We start from the raw sequence: 22,965 nt of genomic DNA on the forward strand, positions 1-22,965 counted from the left end.
CCTGTCCACACGCTCCAACTTGTCTGCGCAGATGTGGTTTGAACCGACAGATTTGAGAGGTTTCGCTCAAACCTCCAACTCCAACTTCCAGGTTTGCACACACCTCAGGTTGGTGCAAATCTTCTGTTCACACGCAACGATCTGTCTGCGCAGATGTGATGTGCGCAGACATTTGCGCAGATAGATCGTTGCGTGTGGACGGGCCTTAAGGTGTCTCCGTCCGTCTCTGGCGATGTGCGACTCTACTTCAACACATTATCTTCTTTGATTAAATATGAAAATCTAAAGTTCATCAACTCCGTACCGGAAGACAAACCACTCGTGTGATACATAGCTAATGGTTATACGTAATAGTTGTGCATGTAGTTTTGGTGTCATTGTTCAATCACAGACGTACAAATTTTCGCGTATTTTATAATATTCCGGTTTCCCATAAGAGTCAAATCAAGCCTTTTTAGAAATCAGTACTGCAAAACAGATACTAATAGCGCTTTCGTGACGTCACGTGGTTTTGGCTCCCTTCCTCTCCTGTGTAGGTCAACGTGTGGTTGGGTTGTGGTGTATGACGGGTTTTTGCTTTAAATTGCACGTTTTTCGAATTTAGTTTGTTAATTCCTATGTAAAAAGAAGATTACTAATCTTCGAAAATGGCACGATACGTGCAAAGACCTGAGAACGCTCTTAAACGAGCTAATGGTAAGTGAATTTTTCGCAATATGGATGGCATGCCTTCTTTAAGTTCTTCGGCTGATTATGTTTAGAATGAACAATATTTCAAGACTTTGTTTTATTCCTTGTTTAAATATTCGTTCAATTCTATAATGATGCGGATGGAAGTATAGGAAGAAGTGAATAGCTGTCGTCAACAAGTATTTGACATTGCATGCTGCCGTTCTCATTAAAACGCTCATTTCCGAACTATATAAATCTGCGTTATTGATATTTTTCTTTTATATTCGTGACTAGATATATCTCCCCTCGAACCGCTTTTTTCACTGAGAGCGTTATATGTCTATCTCTTTTGTGAGCGTTTTTCCGGCAGATGGATGAGCTTCAGCAAATTTCGAAGAAATGGCATAATATTATGGATAGATCACAGCCTAATTTATTGGGATCGACCCGATTTAGACACAACTGACATACTTTCAGTGACACGAATACAAGAAGTTGTTTTTTTTATGATGCTAATGTGTGAATGAGATAGGTATTGCACCGTCATAAAATGTCATTTTTTAGAAAATAATTCAGCTATTTGCGCTCTACATCACTGTCTTCCAGTGCCTCATCATGTAACACAGATCCGTAACTAGTTGCAAATTCCTTTGAATCTTGTCGATATACAAAATATATGGATGTTTCTGTTTGGTAGGCCATTTGTTCATGCCCAGATTTCTCAGGAACATAAAAACTTCGGTCTCTAACTAAAGGCAGGGAACTTTCACATATGACCTTTCTTGTTAGTACATTTTTTTTTAATTTTAAAGTATATTTCAAATGTACTGCATAACCTGTCAGATACAGTAAAGTGCGTTTCTAGTAGGAGTTTTGAAAGTTTTTAATTCCTGCCATTGCCTGTGTAATGAAGGAAGATTAGTGTTTAACATGCCACTGACATCGAGGTCATTAGAGACGGCAGTGCAGTTAAAGAACAGAAATTTATAGCAAGGCAGAGTTATGGAGAATGTTCATTCCATAGTATTGTTTCTCTTGCTATATTCTTAAAAATAAGATTGAACACGTGGATGCCTTCCTAAAAGTAGTTAAGTTTCATTTTCTTATTTACTGCTTCGTTTTAGTTACAGCTATATTTTTTTCGTTGTCTAATTATTCTTCCTGGCTCATTTGGAAGTACAGTGAGCCTACTAGAAACAGTTCTGAAATTGAACAATATTTATAAGTAAGTGTTTAATGTATAGACTTCTTACTGTGCGCAAAAAGTATAGGCAAGTGCCCAGTTATCTATATCGTAATTGATATGAAAGGTAGGATATATATTGAGAATGGAATACTAAATGAAACAAATATTTATCCAGATCACGAAAGAAGGTGAAATATTTGAGAAGTAGAAAAGAATCTTTAAATTTCACACATGTTAATGTATATTTACTTTGAAAGTGATCCCATACTAAAGGGTCACTTTTGCTGATAACATGCAAGATATGCATTAAATCCCATCTTAGGAACAGTACATTTTTATGATGTTGCTGAAGTAAGAAAAGTACTGGCCTTCATTGTTGTTGAGCAACATAATTGATGAAATTTTTGTGTGTTTACCCTACCTGTATAACTGCTTATCTGATGGCTTCCAGGGGAGCAACAGAAATTTGATTTTCAGTATTTCGTATAATTATTGATTGAATTTGAAATGAGGTTTAACACAGTTAAAAAAAAAAATATATTATTAGAATTGGTGTACATGTCTTAGAGCAGTATAACTGACTATACACAATTTCTGTAGGTTAATTTCATCCACTATTTTAGAATGAGAGCACTTGGTGACTTGCAACAAACTTGCAAATTTTTATGAATCTTATTTCTTGTTGAACAGAGAAAAAGTTTCATTTATTGTATTTTCACTGTTCATCCAGTAAAATTGCCACATGAAGCATGACATTTTAATTTAATACATTTTACAACTTACTCTTTTTGCAGACAGTGTCCACATATACTCTTGAATGTGGCTGCAAAATTGTATCATTGTACAACACACAGTTCAGGAAACATATCACAAACATTGAGATGAGTGAAAAACTAACATTTGTGTAAAACAGAGTGCAAATTACCCAGACTGTACACATCCAGTGTTTGATAGAGCACTTAGTGACTTTGAACAAAGTTTAAACACAATTTCAAAGCTTTTTTTTTTACACTTTTCCTCATTTGTATGCTTAACTTCAGATATTCAACACATTAATTTGTTTATGAAGTAATCAGAAATTTGGTGGTCTTTTGTACATGGGAATTAGATTCCTTAAAGATTATGTGATTTACTGTTGTTAATAGAAATCAGCATGTGTATATCAGCAGTGTGCACTGGACTTCACGTGTTTTATTTTTGGTGCTAAATCATTGAATATGTTGTGAGGGGATGGGGGCATGTTATCGACAAAAATCTGCGCAGTGTTACAAAGAGCTTGCTTTTAGGAGGGCACCTATTTGAATCCTATTTCGACCATTTTGGTTTTGTAGGTTCCCCAAAATCATTTCAGACAAATGCCAGACTGGTTCCCACAAAAAGGACATATGATTGATTTCTTGCCTCAATCCGTATAATGAGCCATCTCTAACAGTTTCGTCATCAATGAGTTATAAGTCCTGACTGTATGTTATGCAGAAGAAAAAAATTGGCTGCTTCAGTGTCAAATAAGATATTGACTCTTGTTATATATTGCTCACATTCATCATTTGTCATATATTTCAAAAGTTACCAATATGGGGATTACGGAAGTATCAGATTCCAGCCATCTGCTTTGACCCATGATGTCATCAGTATGGTGGAAGTGGCTATTCTAAGCGTCTCCAATATGGCACCTATGATGTAACTACATACTCACGGCAACAAACACAAAAATACATATAAGTGAGACAATAACATATCCCTCCAAAAATACAATCAAACTAAAGAGGCAGCTGCTGGAAATTGGGGGGTTTTAGGGGGGGGGGGGGCAAGCTAAATATAACAGTAAAAAAAAAGACACCACAATCCCAAAACACAAAATGACGAACAAAAAACTTACAAAATCTACAGGAATCGGACACTTCTCTTGATCTATATAGGTCAACCGCTGCTGCTGATACCAAAACACCAACATCTACAGCAAATACTACAAAAATTGGAATCAGGCATTTCCCTTGACGACAGCTGATGATGCCAAATCACCAATACCTACATAGGAAACTACGAAAATTGGAATCGGTCATTTCCCTTGACCTATATAGGTCAACCATAACTATTGATATGAAAAACCACCACCTACAACTACAAAAAACAAAACCAAAACACCTCAAAAATTAGATAGAGAGAGAGGGGGGGGGCAATCACAAGAAGACGTCTACAAATACAACCAACTCAAACTTTGCGTCGTAATGACGTCACATGCCTCAACACCCTTACGTCATGGGTCAAAGCAGACGTTGGAATCGGACACTTCCGTTGACACCAAATGTGTCAGCAATACAAGCTGTCAGCTTTGACTAGTGATGTCAGAAACGTAGGAGCTGTCAGTGTGATTCTATTGATTCACTACTTGAACTCGTCACTAACTGCTTTTGATATCTTACATGTTGATGTTCCCACCCCAAAATAAATATATTGGCTTGAAGCCTAACCTAGACCTGACCAACACTACAGGTTAGTCGCCACTGTGTCTTAATTCCAACCGAGTGAGGTGGCGCAGTGGTTAGCACACTGGACTCGCATTCGGGAGGACGACGGTTCAATCCCGTCTCCAGCCATCCCGATTTAGGTTATCCGTGATTTCCCTTAATCGTTTCAGGCAAATGCCGGGATGGTTCCTTTGAAAGGGCACAGCCGATTTCCTTCCCAATCCTTCCCTAACCCGAGCTTGCGCTCCGTCTCTAATGACCTCGTTGTCGACGGGACGTTAAACACTAACCACCACCACCACCACCACCACCACCACTTAATTCTAAATATGTGCTGCCAAAATTAATGTGCCATTCAAAGCCAAACAGTCAACATCACAAATCCTATTGACCAGTTTCATGTGTGAAAATAGTTGAGCCACTTTCTAGTACATGAAAGTTAACCCAACTGCAGGAAAGACAAGGCAGCAGTTGTCTGTAGGCAAAGTAAAGAGTGAGCAGTTGTAGTTTTTGAAAAGGGGGAGGGGAGGAGGAGGAGGGCAGCTTTCCTGGAAGTATGCCCAGCAGGATGACTAAGAATCAATTTCCCATCTAGAAGTGCAGTGCTGAATGGGGAAATTTACATAGATTCGGATTACATTTATTTCTGAACATTAGTTGTGTTAATAATTCTTGTGTTGCATGTGATATTAACACATTTGGTGAAAAATACTCTCCCTAAGTGTCTCTGCGCACTGTGTAGTTGAGGTTCCCTCCATATTGATAATGCATAAAACTTCGTATTAGTAAAAAAAAAGTATTGTAAAATTCTCTTTTTTACAGAATTTATTGAAGTGGGAAAGCCAGCAAGGGCGCTAGATACTTTATATGAAGTTTTTCGCAATAAAAAATGGGCATACAATTGGAGCGAGAGTGTCCTGGAACCAATCATGTTCAAATATTTGGACCTGTGTGTCGAGCTGAAGAAATCGCACATTGCAAAGGAAGGGTTATTCCAGTACCGAAACATGTTCCAGTCGGTAAGTGTTGTGTTCTCTAATAGCTTTTATATACTTATGTGTATGGTAATGAAATACAACTCAGAATTTACTGTATTTCAGTCTCATTCTGCCATTGGCATGAAAATTATATAATGTGTTTAATTACGAAAACATATACACACATGAAAATCAGTTGTTACTCATTGTGAAAGTTCTTGTTACTTTTGTAAATACAGCTGTAAAAAAATTGAACGCAAGGAGAGCTAATGCAGAAAAGGTAAAATATAATTGTGATGGAAGGGAAGGGCTGATATTTAAAATTTCTCATAATATTGTAAAAAAATAACTTTTGGAATAAATGCAGAGTCAGGCCCTGTTTCTAAATTTAGATTGTTATGTGTAGTTTTATAATTATTTTAAGTGGGCCATCACAAATCCCACTGTACTCATCATCATCCAAATAGAAGGGTGTGTATCAACAGTAAAATGTTGTTGTTGTTGTTGTTGTTGTTGTGGTCTTCAGTCCTGAGACTGGTTTGATGCAGCTCTCCATGCTAGTCTATCCTGTGCAAGCTCCTTCATCTCCCAGTACCTACTGCAACCTACATCCTTCTGAATCTGCTTAGTGTATTCATCTCTTGGTCTCCCTCTACGATTTTTACCCTCCACGTTGCCCTCCAATACTAAATTTGTGATCCCTTGATGCCTCAGGACATGTCCTACCAACCGATCTCTTCTTCTAGTCAAGTTGTGCCACAAACTTCTCTTCACCCCATTCCTATTCAATACCTCCTCATTAGTTACATGATCTACCCACCTTACCTTCAACATTTTTCTGTAGCACCACATTTCGAAAGCTTCTATTCTCTTCTTGTTCAAACTATTTATCGTCCATGTTTCACTTCCATACATGGCTACACTCCATACAAATACTTTCAGAACGACTTCCTGACACTTAAATCTGTACTCGATGTTAACAAATTTCTCTTCTTCAGAAACGCCTTCCTTGCCATTGCCAGTCTACATATTATATCCTCTCTACTTCGACCATCATCAGTTATTTTGCTCCCCAAATAGCAAAACTCCTTCACTACTTTAAGTGTCTCATTTCCTAATCTAATTCCCTCAGGATCATCCGACTTAATGTGACTACATTCCATTATCCTCGTTTTACTTTTGTTGATGTTCATCTTATACCCTCCTTTCAAGACACTGTCCATTCCGGTCAACTGCTCTTCCAAGTCCATTGCTGTCTCTGACAGAATTACAATGTCATCGGCGAACCTCAAAGTTTTTATTTCTTCTCCCTAGATTTTAGTACCTACTCCAAATTTTTCTTTTGTTTCTTTTACTGCTTGCTCAATATACAGATTGAATAACATCGGGGAGAGGCTACAACCCTGTCTCACTCCCTTCCCAACCACTGCTTCCCTTTCATGACCCTCAACTCTTGTAACTGCCATCTGTTTTCTGTACAAATTGTAAATAGCCTTTCGCTCCCTGTGTTTTACCCCTGCCACCTTTAGAATTTGAAAGAGAGTATTCCAGTCAACATTGTCAAAAACTTTCTCTAAGTCTACAAATGCTAGAAACGTAGGTTTGCCTTTCCTTAATCTTTCTTCTAAGATAAGTCATAAGGTCAGTATTGCCTCACGTGTTCCAACATTTCTACGGAATCCAAACTGATCTTCCCTGAGGTCGGCTTCTACCAGTTTTTCCATTCGTCTGTAAATAATTCGCGTTAGTATTTTGCAGCTGTGACTTATTAAACTGATAGTTCAGTAATTTTCACATCTGTCAACACCTGCTTTCTTTGGGATTGGAATTATTATATTCTTCTTGAAGTCTGAGGGTATTTCGCCTGTCTCGTACATCTTGCTCACCAGATGGTAGAGTTTTGTCAGGACTGGCTCTCCCAAGGCCGTCAGTAGTTCTAATGGAATGTTGTCTACTCCTGGGGCCTTGTTTTGACTTAGGTCTTTCAGTGCTCTGTCAAACTCATCACGCAGTATCGTATCTCCCGTTTCATCTTCATCTACATCCTCTTCCATTTCCATAATATTGTCCTCAAGTACATCACCCTTGTATAGACCCTCTATATACTCCTTCCACCTTTCTGCTTTCCCCTCTTTGCTTAGAACTGGATTTCCATCTGAGCTCTTGATATTCATACAAGTGGCTCTCCTTTCTCCAAAGGTCTCTTCAATTTTCCTGTAGGCTGTATCTATCTTACCCCTAGTGAGATAAGCCTCTACATCCTTACATTTGTCCTCTAGCCATGCCTGCTTAGCCATTTTGCACTTCCTGTCAATCTCATTTTTGAGAAGTTTGTATTCCTTTTTGTTTGCTTCATTTACTGCATTTTTATATTTTCGCCTTCCATCCATTAAATTCAATATTTCTTCTATTACCCAAGGATTTCTACCAGCCCTCGTCTTTTTACCTAGTTGATCCTCTGCTGCCTTCACTACTTCATCCCTCAGAGCTACCCATTCTTCTTCTACTGTATTTCTTTCCCCCATTCCTGTCAATTGTTCACTTATGGTGTCCCTGAAACTCTGTACAACCTCTGGTTTAGTCAGTTTATCCAGGTCCCATCTCCTTAAATTCCCACCTTTTTGCAACTTCTTCAGTTTTAATCTACAGTTCATAACTAATAGATTGTGGTCAGTCCACATCTGCCCCTGGAAATGTCTTACAATTTAAAACCTGGTTCCTAAATCTCTGTCTTACCATTATATAATCTATCTGATACCTTTTAGTATCTCCAGGATTCTTCCATGTGTACAACCTTCTTTTATGATTCTTGAACCAAGTGTTTGCTATGATTAAGTTATGCTCCGTGCAAAATTTTACCAGACGGCTTCCTCTTTCATTTCTTAGCTCCAATCCATATTCACCTACTGTGTTTCCTTCTCTCCCTTTTCCTACTGTCGAATTCCAGTCACCCATGACTATTAAATTTTCGTCTCCCTTCACTACCTGAATAATTTCTTTTATCTCATCATACATTTCTTCAGTTTCTTCGTCATCTGCAGAGCTAGTTGGCATATAAACTTGTACTACTGTAGTAGGCATGGGCTTCGTGTCTATCTTGGCCACAATAATGCGTTCACTATGCTGTTGGTAGTATCTTACCCGCACTCCTATTTTTTATTCATTATTAAACCTACTCCTGCATTACCCCTACCATAGCACACTGGTCAGTAAAATGGCAAGATAATAAGCCACTTACAGTTTTGTCAGCTGTTCACCACCCGAAGATATGAGATCAATCACAAGGAAAATACTGCCCAACATCCATAGCAGAGTACACATCTACACTGGTTTGATCAATAGCAGTGGAGGAAAATGTAACCAGCTTTCTTTTCACCTTAATGGTGTAAGGCAGCTTTTCACTTGGAGAAATAGAGGAGGACAAGTCGAGAACTCTTCAGAAAAAGCAAACCACGAATTTTCCAATTTCATATCAAATAAAGAAAAAAATAATAAGATTACAGAACTGAATGAAATAAATAAATGTAACAATGTAGACACAAGTATGAACAAATGGCGCATAGAAATTCTCTACACACATTGGTTGTAAGGCAAAATCTCTAAACGAATTTAAAAGCCTTTTTTTTCTATGGATATGTGCACAAATCTGTTCATTTGTAGCAAACAATGTAAAAAAGACTACAAGTACCTTTACTGAGTTTATCAATTGCAGACAGGGAAGAAGTACATAAGACTGCCAAAACATAAGACAGTTAATGCGCAACTGATATGATTAAACAATATCTTGTGAATTAGGTGCCAAACAGTGAGCCTGTTGGTTCCAAACTGCTGATACCTTCAACACTAGATTGCACCACATTACAGATCTGTCATTCATATCCTTGTGAACCTAGGGAAAGAAATTTGTATGTGGGACACACATAGCGCACTGGTCAAGAAAGGGCTAAGTCTATCCTGCAGAGCGGTGACATAGTGTTACAGGAGATAGAAGTGATCTACCTGTATTATTTAACAAATATAAGTTCTGACCTCAGTTGTTATGTTGTAATTGGTAGTTTCGTCCAAATTAAATCATCTCCATACCTAAAACCAAAATACAAGATGATGGTTGCTGCAACCAATATCAAATGGTGCACCTCTTTACAACCAGTGATGTGCATCAGCCAACACTGGTAATAGCTAATTATCAGCCTTTTAGTTTTTGATTTGGAGATGGGATAATTAGGCTGTTTTGTTCATAGAATATGACAAGCATGTTCTGTGGTCAGAGTCTACAGTTACTGTAATAGGTGTAAGTCAGATGAATAAGTGTGCTAGGAATGATATAAACCATTGTGTGGAGTAGTTAAAGTAGATAACAAACAAAGTTAAAGTATATTGAAAGGGAGGAACTGTCAAATTTTATGGCCCAAGATAGGAAAAATGAAAATATAGCCATGCTTTCTCTGTACAGAACTCTAAATTGTGACATTTTAATGTGGTTTAGGATCCAATTCTACATCACAAAACTGTCATTTGTAAAAGTCTGCTGGGATTCGTTATACTTCTGTTGAGTCTTGTACGTTAAACTATTCTTGCAGATTCCGTAGTTAAAGGAAACATCTCATGTGTAAAAAGACCCTTATTTACTGAAGAATGTACCCAGTTTGCGACCTACTTCCCAATTGGGGTTACCACTATAGTAGTCAGCAGTGTAGTTTACTGTTATGGAACCCATAAGCTATATCCTCAGTTGAAACCCACCTAGTCTCATGAAGCCAAGAGAGAGTTGTGTGAGTAAATGAGCAATTCAACAGACTGTTTCTCTTTAGCAGCGTCTCAGATAGTTTGCATTATTTTATCCATTGGTAAATAACATGATTTTGACTTAAAAGGTTAATTCTATTTCATTTGGAATTCCACATCATGTGTGTGGCTTTCAACACTAAAAAAAATGGGATGTCAAACTCCATCAGTGTCTGTAGTACTTTATCAGTCTGTGCGACTTCCATTGTCTCACAGCAGTGCTTAGCAATCCTTCGTGGAATTCACAGGAACATGATCCACAAATACAGGGTGAGGCAGGGAAGTACGCTTGCTTTCGAAATGACGTTGTGAAGGGAGGGAAGGTATTGGCAGAGTTGAGATGGTCCCTAACGATGCAATAGCAGTGGAAGTTTTCCCTTAGTGCCATTGCAGTTGCAAACCTGCCTTGGTTGAATGAACCATATGCTTTCGCTGTCGAAATGTCCTTTTCCCCAAAACCAATCTATTGTCTCAATGCAGCATGCAGTGCATACTCATCATGTCTGTTGTTTGTGGTGTAGTGACTAGCGTTGTTGCCTCTTGATCACAGGTTTGACTACTGACAGGGTTGGGGATTTTCTCCACCTGGGTCTGGGAGTTTGTGTTGTCCTCATCATTCCATCATCATTCATGAAAGTGGAGAGATTGGACTGTGTAAAGATTGGGAATTTGTACGGGCACCGATAACTGCGCAGTTGAGTGCCTCACAGACCGAACGTCGCCATCATACTCGTCATCAAATTCCCCCCTTGAAATGCTTTTAGGAGGTTGATTTGGCAATCTCCAAAGCATTCTGCTTTCAAGCAAGTATCCACCTAGCACTTTCTAATTGTACTGTGTATCAGATTTTCTACGAAGACCTTCACTTCAACACGTACAAGATGGTCATTGTTCAGGAACTATCACAATGATACTGACAAAATTGATTACAGGCTTGTGAAATGTTGATTCCAAACTTTGCTCAAGATGCCCATGATTTTTGTGATGAATTGCACTTCCATGTTTTTGGGTGTGTTAACAAGCAGAATATGCATCATTGGAGTGGTGAGAACCCTAGGGCAATTCACAAGGGCACTCTACACGGTGAGGAAATGAGTTTGGTGTGCAATCAGTGGTGAAAACATCATTGGGTCTTACTTTTTGATGACAATGACCGTGCTTCACCATCCATTCTGAGTGTTATGTCAACATAATCCAACAATTTGTTTGAGCCACCATTTCAGCAGATGGATTTGGGACTAATGTTGTTTCAGCAGGATGGTGCCATGGTGCACACTGTTAGAAATTCTATTACTTTGTTGAGGAAAATCTGCCCTGGTTGCTTTCTCTCTCCATATGGTGACATTCCATTCCATGGTCTGCACCGCTCACCATTTTTAACTTCATATGACTATTTTTTATGGGGCTACCTCCAGAGAGATTTATAAACGTCAACCCAGGTCCCTACGGATCTCGAAGCGTGCAATATGCCTTGAAGTAGGCCTCATTCCGAAATCATTGCTTTAAAAAGTTACTTGGAACTTCAGAAACTGGCTGCATCAGTGTATTAACAGTGAGGTACATAATTTGCAAGGCTTGTTGTTTGACACCTCACAAAATTCATTTATAGTTGTACCCTACGGATTTCAATGTATAATTTTGCTCCATAATGGCTTTTTATTAATTAATACACTGCCCCACCCTGTATATTGATGAAGTGTGTATTTTGCTTGATTCTAATTCTAATCGCATAAAGACTTCCTTTTGCCAGTGTTCTACTCACTTTTTTTATACCTGGCTTTACCTAGAGAGAACACCTTAAAAAACTGTAAGTTGTGATAACTAGCTCTAAATTTTCTATACTTACCTTTAATAACAGTTGTGGGGTTAATAAATGTAAAGAGAATAGCAATATCAGTGGTTTTAGTTGTTGTGATGTATCTGCTGATCTTTAGCTTGAATAATTTTCTGCAGTATCTAGTTTGCAAATACGTTATTGACTTAAGTTTTCTAGTTCTCCTCTCGCATGTCTTACACCAAGATAGCTGTGAAAGTGTGCATAAAAGTTTTCGTGCTTTGTTAATCTTTTTCACAGTTTGTAATTATTGGCATAATTACTGTGACAGCTATGATATTATGTTTTATAACTATTGCTTGGGACTGTAGGAGTAATATTTATTTCTGCAATCTCTTGTGAGTTCCATGAAGTTGTAATGTACTCAGTCCTAGCTAGTCTTTCATTCCTTATTCACAATTTTGATGAAACTCTTTACTTCATAGCAACCCATAAGCCACCTCTGTACCCACAAAGGTGGGGCAGTGGCTAAAGTACTGGACTCTCATCAGAGAGGAACAGGATTCCAATCCCCTTTCAGCCTTGTAGATGAAAGCTTTCTGTAGTTTCCCTTTGAATGCCGGGATGGGTCCTCTGAAAAGGACATTGCCAATTTTTCTTTCGTGCAGTGTCCTTCTGCAGTTGGAGCTCATGTTCTGGCTGTAATGACCTCATTGATGTGCTGTAAATTTGTGCTTACTGTAATATTTTCTTTTCAGGTAAATGTTTCTTCACTAGAGAATGTGATTCGCGGATATTTGAGAACAGCTGAGGAGAGAACAGAATCAGCTCGTGAGCAGTCACAACAAGCTGTGGTAGACATTGATGATCTTGATATGTTGGCTACACCGGAGAGCATACTCCTAAGGTAATACTACTGTGTGAATCTGTAGCCACAAAATGAAATTTTTTTTCATTAACTGCCTGTTCTATAGACCACTTTCATGCTAAGTATTAAGATGTAAATTCACCTGTAAAATAAGAGGGTTGATTCAAAAGTAGGGTAGGATTCCCAAAGCGGTAGATCCTCTAGGAGAGGTGTTTGGCAAAACCCAGCAACAGTGCCGTGCACAGCAACTGGCCCCACTCTCCATCCCTACCTTCCTTGCTTCTCTCCGCCATTCACTATTCGCCTAGCAATCGTCTACAGTGAGAATTTTTATTGTCACTACTGCCGAGTGTGGAAGCTGTGCAGTTAACAGGTTTTTAAACATATTCAACTGTGCGAAGTTTATGCCAAAAAGTGTGTGGGCATTCAACATGTCTGCAAATGGTGTAGGGTGTGCATTACCGGCCACGTGGACTTCCACAGTTATGATTTGAGTGGAAGACCATTCATTTCAGACGAGACCACTGAAAAGGTCGAGAGAAAAATGCTCGAAAATTGAAGGGTAACGATCTATCGAGCTTAGTTGAGAGAATTTTGTCTGAAAAGTTGGCATATCACAAGGTTTGCATGTGATGCATCCAACAAATGCTTGCAGAAGACCTCAAGCAGCAATGTGTTGACTGTGTCAGTTTCTCAAACAGTTTGGAGACGAGGACAGAATTGTTGGAATCTGTCGTTATGGGCACCAAAATGTAGCTGTTTCATTTCACACCCGAAACTTAACAACAGCGTGGTTCCACCCATAATCACATAAGCTGAAAAATTTTAAACAAAAGCAGTCTGCTGGCAGAGTGATAGCTATTGTGTTTTGGGACTGTAAGGGATATTGCTGAATGACTTCATCTCCTGGAATGATGATAACCTGAGACAGGTTTGTGATGTGCCAAGAGAACTCTGATGTGTGATTCAGAGCCACTATAGAGGAAAATTGAACAAAGCATTGATGCTGCCTCATAACACCACTCAAACCTTCATCTGTAATCAAACTCAGGATCTCCTGATAAGTTTTGGCTGGACCGTCATTCTCCCCCACCCCTCCTCGTACAGTCTGGACGCAGCCCCTAGTGATTATCACTTAATCCTGAAATTCATGAAACATTTGGGTGGGCTACACTTCCAAACTGATGATGAAGTCAAATGGGTTGCTGGCAAGTTTTGCAACATGTTGATAAAATAGTTGGAGCACTGTCTCCAAAAATGCCTGAATAGAAACGGCTATTATATAGAGAAATATATTAATGTTTAAGCATTAAATCAATGTAAATGGCTCTGAAAATAACCAGTGCTTTCTGTTTTTAGAAAAATAGGGAAACCCTACCTTTAAATTGACACTCATATTTACGTGGCTATATATTTTATATGCCATTATGTGCCGTCATTTACAGTTACGTAATTAGGTACTAACGACTCTTCTACAAATGTGATAAACAAGTAAAAGTTATTTAACTTTTGTATTTCAAGAGTGGGTAAGTGAAGAACAAATGTTTGCTCTTAAGTGGTTTTGTGGAGAAATATTGGTGCCAGTCCCTGTGATTGCAAGAATATGCGCCAATAGCTGGTTGTAAGTAACCAGTGAGGGACAGCTGAATGTAAAGGAGTATCTGGTAGCAGCAATATGAAGCAGTTCTATTGAATTCTGATGATGTACACCTTGAATGTGTAATGTATTTGCAAAACAGTAGTCAGTAATGTGCAGCAGCTACTGCATTAGTGTGAAAAACAATTGTGGTGGCATTAGTTTAATGTAAACTCTTTTGTCTGATTCTAACCATAACCTTGGGCTATGTGGTGACTTCAGTCTGTGGTAGCAATAACTGTTGTGATAAACAAACAAAGTGGTAACAGATGATTATGGAAAGAGAAATAGCAAAGAGAAGGCTGAGAGACAGATGGCTAAAGGAGTGGAAGAAACATTTGGGAAAGACCCTGCCAGTGATGGGAAACTTTACATAATGAAATGAAGATGAGGACGATGATGCAACTTCATTTATTGGGATTGTAAACTGTGGGAGCGGCTAACATGTTAAGGTAACTGTCATATATTCCGTCACAATGGTTTGTACTGTTGAATGAGCTTCTAATTGCTGACCAAACACCCTTATGATATAAACAGCTATGTAGATTTTAAATGTAACTGTGTTTTGCAACGCCCATGCATGTAAAACCAGGTAAGACCAGAAACGCGCTGAAATTATTATTTTGCGTGGATAAATGTGTCTTTATATTGATAAGAAGTATGACTTTCCCAGTGAGGTAAAACCAGAAAAAGTATTTTTAATTATCCTACCCTTGTGCCTCAGAACACCCATCTCCGTGCCACTTTGTTGCCTCAGGCAAACCTCTTTTTTTCTTCAAGTTATGACTCTCCTCTAAATGGCCATATCCACTGAATTTCATTTGTATACAAACATCTATACTAAGTTGGCTCCAGTTAACATCATTAGGTTTTCATATAAATCTCTTTTGTAGCTAAAAACCATTCCTGCTCCTGTACACCGAGAGGTTATCATCTTTGTAATGTTTACCATCCTTATTTTGCTGCTAGAAAATCACACCCTCTTCCGTGCAGAATTCTTTGAATAATATTCGCTTTTAGTATCTTCATATTGTGCAATTGGTAACATTCGTGCTAACATAGAGACTCATGTCTTCATTTCCCTTTCCACATTTCTGCTCCTTTGTAATCAATGCATGCAGCAAACACCAATATGTTATGTTGTTTTTCAGCTATAGATCACTTCAAAAGCTCCATTTCATCATATTATTGGTGGCAATAAAATGTTTCACTTTTCTCATCTCTCATTAAGTACTTAGGCCTACAACCATTGTTCTGTTACATATGTCAGTATTGTCTTCAACATAGCACCTGAATATGAATATTCAAATATGAATAATTATTTTGTTGCCATTTTGCTTCTCTATTCTTGCACAGCACTCTCCTTCCCATGCTTTATTTGTATCTGTATTTCTCAGGCTCTCAGTGCATCTCAGCAATTTTAGAACTATATAATCATTTTAATGACTTCATTTGTCAATGTTTTTGTTTCACTGTTTTGTTTCTTTTATGTTCTATTGTGTCCTTTTTGAGCTGTCAACTGTTTTGATATTCTGGCATTTGAGTATGGTATGTTAATTCATCACAGCCTTTAATTTAAAACTTATTTTAATTCAGTAGGACAGTTCTGGTAGAATGTAATTAATTTAGGAGTAAAGGACACCATTTGGTGAATATCACTAGCATTGAATTGTTGACAGGCGCACACAAAAGAGAAAGAACTTGCTGGTTTTTGGGATAAATCCTTTGTTGAGCCGCCCCCCCTCCCTTTTCGCCCCCCCCCCCCCCCCCACACACACACACAAAACCTCCTTGTTCCCCTACATTGTGCCATCTGGGTACACAGTGACGAGCTTGCATTTCAGCAGGTCGACTATGCTGGGATGGATAGGAGGATAGAGGGGTAAGAGGCAGGAAGACTTGTTAGGTTCGGTAGGTAGTGGTGCGGAAGGAGGCAGTGGGTTTGCTGGGTAAGAATGCCTGGGGGATGGGGTAGCAGACGCACAGGCTACCGTATTTACTCGAATCTAAGCCTCACCTGAAAAATGAGACTCGAAATAAAGGAAAACAAAAATTCCCCAATCTAAGCCGCACTTGAAATTTGAGAGAGAAATTAAATTCAAGGGGAGAGAAGGTTTTAGGCCGCACCTCCAAATCGAAACAAAGTTTGTCCATTGTAATATGAGACACAATTTAGGTCGAATGAACGACGATACAGCTACAGTAGTTTGGTTCGAGTCGTAAGCTTAGCAGTTTACAGAATGAGATTTTCACTCTGCAGCGGAGTGTGCGCTTATATGAAACTTCCTGGCAGATTAAAACTGTGTGCCCGACCGAGACTCGAACTCGGGACCTTTGCCTTTCGCGTTTGGAAGGTAGGAGACAAGGTACTGGCAGAAGTAAAGCTGTGAGTACCGGGCGTGAGTCATGCTTCGGTAGCTCAGTTGGTAGAGCACTTGCCCGCGAAAGGCAATGGTCCCGAGTTCGAGTCTCGGTCAGGCACACAGTTTTAATCTGCCAGGAAGTTTCTTAGCAGTTTAGCTTTACCAGGTAGCCACTGCTATGCGTCAGGCGCTCTGTTGTTATTTATACGGGTACCCTTCCTTTTTCACATGCTTCGTCTGGTTTGAATCAATTGCTTATTTTGCTTTGATCTGATAAGTGCGTTTTCTTTGTTATAGGTGTTTGTCACTCTAAGCTGAAAATGCATTACTGTTCTGTGTCATGCATTGGTTGTCGCATTCTGATAGTGCATGTTCACGGCCTGTCGCCGCTCGCGGCATGGCTTGCTTTTGTGCGCGCTACCGCCGCTTACAATTAAAAAAAAAAGAGGAATCGTCTCATTAGCGAAACAATGGCAAGAGACTGCTATTTGTTGTTACTTACGCTGCTGCTTTCTTTGATAATGATCAACAAGAACCAAATAATAGACTGCGTATAATAGAACATGTTCTGAACGAGAGTCAGGCGAAAATTTTTCTCCGTTTGAAAATCTTTGCGGCCGCTTCTTTTTAGTACAACAAATTCTGCACAGAAATTAGTCATCTTAGATTTAAAAATCTAGTCAGTTGCCGTGCTTCGTTTCTGACTGTATCACTATTAGGCATAAGAATAATACGAATATAAACATGACACAATACATATATTCTTCCGCGTTTGCTGTTGTCTCACTCTAGTTCCGTAGTTTATTAGGCAACAGGATTTAAATGAGATAGTAGCAAACACGAAAGAATACATGGCAAAATGTTTATATTCGTATTGTTCTTATGGTGAAGAGAATACTGCATGTGATTCACATTTCATCAGGTTCCGATTAGCAACCATGTCTTCTCACAGGTAGAAAAAAATTCAGAACGTAGAGTTGGCCATATTGACAAACATCCCAAACAATCTTGCCAGTCGGATTTTCGTAGTATATTGAAATTCTGCTACATTCAAAGATGAACAATACGGAATTTGTATTTACTTCGTTGGATAATGTATGGAAATGAAAATGCAGTGGTCGAAACTCGGGGCGGAGGAAAAAAAGCTCGTCTTCCACCTTTTTTTTTTTTTTTTTTTTTTTTAATTTATTTACTGACGCAGAGGTTTTGGCGCCAGTATTTATCTTTGTGCCTACAAAGCATGCCTGTGTAGTGCTACATATATTCGATGGCAGAAGTTAGTTGTGGAGGCACCTACCTACATTTTTCAGAACTTCCACTTGCTTTGCACTCGATTCTAAGCCGCAGGCGGTTTTTTGGATTACAAAAACCAGAAAAAAAGTGCGGCTTAGATTTGAGTAAATACGGTAGGTGTGTGATGCACGTGTACTAGAGCTGGGGGGTGGGGGGGTTTCACTATGGAGGTGCTGTGGATAAGTGGATTGGGATGGAGTGACAAGACAGGGGAAGGGGAAAACTGTTGGGTGGAGGGTTAGGGAGCAGTGGGTTAACAGAGACTGAGGCCGGGAGGGTCATGGAAGAGAAGGTTGTATTGCTGTCATTTGTGTGGTTCAGAAAAGCTGGTGGTGGAGGGTTAGATCCGACTGGCATGAGTTATGAGATAGCAATTGAAGTTGAATATGTTGTGCCCAGCTGTATGTTGCCCCATTCTGTAGTCAACTACGTCCTTGGTCACTGTTTGGTGATGGCATTCATTCTGATGGACAGCTGGTTCACTCTCATACTGACAAAAAGCTGTGCAGTGATTGCAGCAGAGTTGGTATATGATATGGCTGCTTTCATGGCCAAGTATAAGCCTGCAACAAGACTAGAATGGGAAATTCATCTTACCCAACACAACGCACCCTCCACCCTAGTCCATTGCTGAATGCAGTCCCGGGACTCTGTGTGTGTGTGTGTGTGTGTGTGTGTGTGTGTGTGTGTGTGTGTGCGCGCGCTCTAGATAGGATTTATTGCAAAAGCTAGCAAGTTTTCACTGTATTTCGTGTGTATCTGTTGATGACTCAATGCTTCTGCTATTCAGTTACTGCTCTTCGTTACTTCTATATTTACATTTTTGTCCTGATCCTTTATCTTTTGTTGACTTATATTTTCTCTTTCTGTAGTAACTACAGGGAAATTACTATAATTTGCAACACTACTGTGTCTAGTGATTATGGCATGTACCTACCAATCCTGAGTCATGTTGTCTGATTCTCAAGCAGTTATTTGTAACATAAAAGCCTTCTTCTTCTTTTAAATCTGGTTAAAGATCAAATAGTTTTATAATTTATCTTCTGTGCCTTTCTCCAGGTATTGATTTCATCAGTTGTTAGCTAGATTCTTCTTGCTCTGCGGATAAAAATATTTTTAATGTGTGATATTGTTGAATGTTATGGTTGTGAATTATTATTTTCTTGGCCATCTAGAGTGCAGTAGATGTTGAAGATCATGTTTATTTCTCATCTCTCTCTTTTTCGTTGATATTGCTACTGCACTGTTGCAGTTAGTTGATAGTTAATATCGCCAAAACTAAATGTACTACGACTCCTCTTACTTTTCTAATCATTAAAATGAATGTTTACAAGATATGTACATATCTCACATGGCTTGTAATTTCATTGACTAAAATATTCTTGCTCTCCTTGCCACATCAGATTTGAGTAGCAACTTGAGCCTTTTGTGACTACATAATCGTGGGAGGCAACTGGCCACGTGCCTTACAAATATTCCACATGTAGTAAATGGAAAAAAAATGTATATCAGAAGTTGCTCCAGGATGCTGATATGTTAAACTATAAGTGACCTAGTAGTTGTTGTACTTTTGTGAACAAATCTAAACTTTTTTCCTCATGTTAAGCTACTACTGTTTCCACCATTTGTTATAGTTTGTTAAAAGCCTTGGATTTTATATCATGTGTAAGACTTGTTATGATGTGTGTTGCAATGAAAATAACCTAAATCTCCTGGTAGGATGTGAGAGAGGTCTGATGTCTGTAATCCAGGGTGGATACATAAGTAAATGACTTCCTGGGCCACTTGGTTACTGAGAGGAATACAAGGGTACACTATTTCCAATAGTACCAGCTTGGAACAAAGCTTAAAACTGAAAACAGTTCTACCTTACCTCAGTAGGACAAATAAATTGTTTAGTTACAAGCTCTAGAGTATTGAATGTGTGTGAGAAGGCCACGAGTGGCACTTGTCCCTTATCCCTCGTTCCAGACGCGGCTCAGTTTTATGTCAGCAAGCATGCATTCTCGCAGTGTACAAGCCGAGAAGCACATGGCTTACCATGTGGCTAAGGAAATGTGGCAACTAGCTATGTGACATGTGCAAGGTGTATCACTGAGCAAAGGATGTAGCACATTTCACACAAACACCACATGGCCATAAGTGTCAAACATTGGGCTGTATCATTAGGCAAGGTAGTATCAATTATCTTTGGCAACTTGTAGTGACGTTTAATGCGCGCGCTGCACAGGCGCGCGCGCACACACACACACACACACACACACACACACACACACACACTCACACACACACACACACACGAGCGCGCGCGCGCTCACCTCCAGCAACTTTCCTTGTAAGTACTTGATTGCTCTCAACTTTTGTAATAGGTATATTGTGTGAAATGGTAGAAGTTTCATTATAAATTAATAAGTATTTTGGTTTGAGAATGATGTGAACTGGGAACAAAACTCAACGAAAATGTTGTGATTAAATGAAGAACTGTTTATTAGATTCAACTTCTTTCTTTTTCAGTGCTGTCAGTGGAGAAGATGCCCAAGATCGCAGTGACCGGACAATTCTGACTCCTTGGGTTAAGTTCTTGTGGGAATCGTACTGTCAATGTTTGGAACTGCTTCGAACAAATGCCCATGTGGAGACATTGTACCACGATATTGCTCGCATGGTATTGTTGTTCATTCACTATGTACAATAGTTATATATAAGTTGTTTGTGGTCTAGTATCAGAGGGAGCTATTCCATAAGTATGGAAAAAAATATGTTTTCATGTGTCTGAATAACTCTTACGGTACGTTAACAGTTGTTAAAATCACTAGTAAGTAGTATATCCCACCACCCATCTACAGCCATTAATACAAAGCCACTTGCTAATACTCACAATGCCAGGTGGAGTTACACCACATCTAAAGATCAGTGGATTGTAAACATGATTGCTGCCAAGATGTTTTCTGTTATTTATGTTTAATTCTGCGGTGCTAAGGTGTACACAGTATGTTATGTGGATTTCATTATTTTAGAACCTTATAATATGAAAGTAATATAATCTCATTTTTAAATATACAAAGGTGTCTTGTAAATTTCCGTGACTGAATGGAACGTTTTTGTTGTGCCTTCAGGGTAGGTAAGCTTGATTATTCCAAGGGTCGTAAAAAGAATTTCTGTAATGTATGGGGTACATGTTATTGCTGACAACAATCTGAATTGGTCAGTGCGCCTGCTGTGATTGAAAATGGAGAATAAGTTTACATGGACTGTGAACCATAGACTACTTACTTTTGGATGAATTAATTTAAATGTGATCGGACAAGCACCAAAGATGAAGTGTACTCTCCCCATCCAGTTGAGGTCACCACTTAGGAAACTGTCGACAAAATCCATGACATGGCGATGCCAGACCAGCAAGTAAAAATTTGGTTGATTGCTGAGACTGCAGGCATCTCAACTGAGTGAGTGCATAATATAAGGGGCATTCAAAAAGAAACAAGTGGGAGGCATAATTACAGAAATCGGTACCTGTGTATTAGAAGTATTGACCCTGGCTGTTGAGACACTTGTTCCACTGCAACACAAGGCGGTGAATGGCTGTCTCGTAAAATTCCCAGGGCTGTGATGTTAACCAGTTCCACACGTACAGCTGGACGTCGTCATCTGAGGTGAATTGTTCACCCCCCAGAGCCTTTTTAAGGGTACCAAAAGTGGCGTAATCACAGGGGGAGAGGTCCGGACTGTATAGAGGGTGGCCGAAAACCTCCCCATTTGAATTTCTGCAGGAGTGCCGCAGCTGTGTTGGCCATATGAGGCATTGCATTGTCATGGAGCAGGATGACCCCATGGGTGACATTGCATGGTTGTTTTGATTTGATCGCTTGGCGAAGTGTGTTCAAGGTTTGGGAGTAATGCTGGGCGTTCACTATTGTTCCGTGCTGCAGGAAGTGAATCAGAAGGGGGCCATCTTGGTCAAAGAAGAATGTCAGCGTAGGAGCAAACAATTCACCTCGGACGACGACATCCACTTGTACATGCGAAACTGGTTAACATTGCAGCCCCGGGAATTTTATGAGACAGCCATTCATCGCTTTTTGTTGCAGTGGAACAAGTGTCTCCACAGCCATGGTCAATACCTCTAACATACAGATGCTGGTTTCTGTAATTATGCCTCCAGTTCATTTCTTTTTGAACACTCCTTATATCTTGCACAGAGTTGGCTATGAAGAAGCTGTGTTTAAAGTGGGTGCCGTGGTTGCTCATAGTTGACCAAAAGCTCATCTGGCACACCATTTCAGCACAATGTGTGGCAATATGTGATCGCAATCTACAAGACTTCCCTCAAATGACAAATGAGTGGCCACCTCCACAGTGCAAAGCATGTTATGAGTGGGTTGTGTCATCCTAGGCTGTGAGAAGTCATCAGCCCAAAGGTGATGCAGCTTATGCTTTACTGAGAGCCAAATTGGGTTCAAAAAGTTAAGAGTGTAGTTCCTGTTTGTTAATGTGTGTCGTGGAACAGCCATTGCTTAGTCCAAATCTGGCAGTGGAATCAATCTAAAATATTACATATATAAAAACAAAGATGAGGTGACTTACCGAACAAAAGCGCTGGCAGGTCGATAGACACACAAACAAACACAAACATACACACAAAATTCAAGCTTTCGCAACAAACTGTTGCCTCATCAGGAAAGAGGGAAGGAGAGGGGAAGACGAAAGGAAGTGGGTTTTAAAGGAGAGGGTAAGGAGTCATTCCAATCCCGGGAGCGGAAAGACTTACCTTAGGGGGAAAAAAGGACAGGTATACACTTGCACACACGCACATATCCATCCACACATACAGACACAAGCAGACATATTTTAAGACTTAACATGAGGTGAAACGAAAATGAAAATAAAAATAAAAATATATGGGGAGAGATAAAGGTGAACCGGAAAGAAACTGGAGATCTGGA

The 22,965-nt window shown here is 39.4% G+C and overlaps 1 protein-coding gene across 1 annotated transcript in view; it reads left to right on the forward strand.

Annotated features, from left to right (window-relative positions):
• Window positions 1-299: 299 nt before the first annotated feature.
• The window catches only part of LOC124787745 (eukaryotic translation initiation factor 3 subunit A), a 62,385-nt gene continuing 39,719 nt past the window's right edge, over window positions 300-22,965 (forward strand). The window contains exons 1-4 of the mRNA XM_047254611.1: window positions 300-696; window positions 5,149-5,345; window positions 12,621-12,769; window positions 20,537-20,687. Coding sequence (XP_047110567.1) covers window positions 648-696; window positions 5,149-5,345; window positions 12,621-12,769; window positions 20,537-20,687 — 546 coding nt within the window. The 5' untranslated portion in view covers window positions 300-647. The remainder of the gene's footprint in view (window positions 697-5,148; window positions 5,346-12,620; window positions 12,770-20,536; window positions 20,688-22,965) is intronic.

Source organism: Schistocerca piceifrons, chromosome 3 (assembly GCF_021461385.2).
Source record: "Schistocerca piceifrons isolate TAMUIC-IGC-003096 chromosome 3, iqSchPice1.1, whole genome shotgun sequence".
NCBI lineage: Eukaryota > Metazoa > Arthropoda > Insecta > Orthoptera > Acrididae > Schistocerca > Schistocerca piceifrons.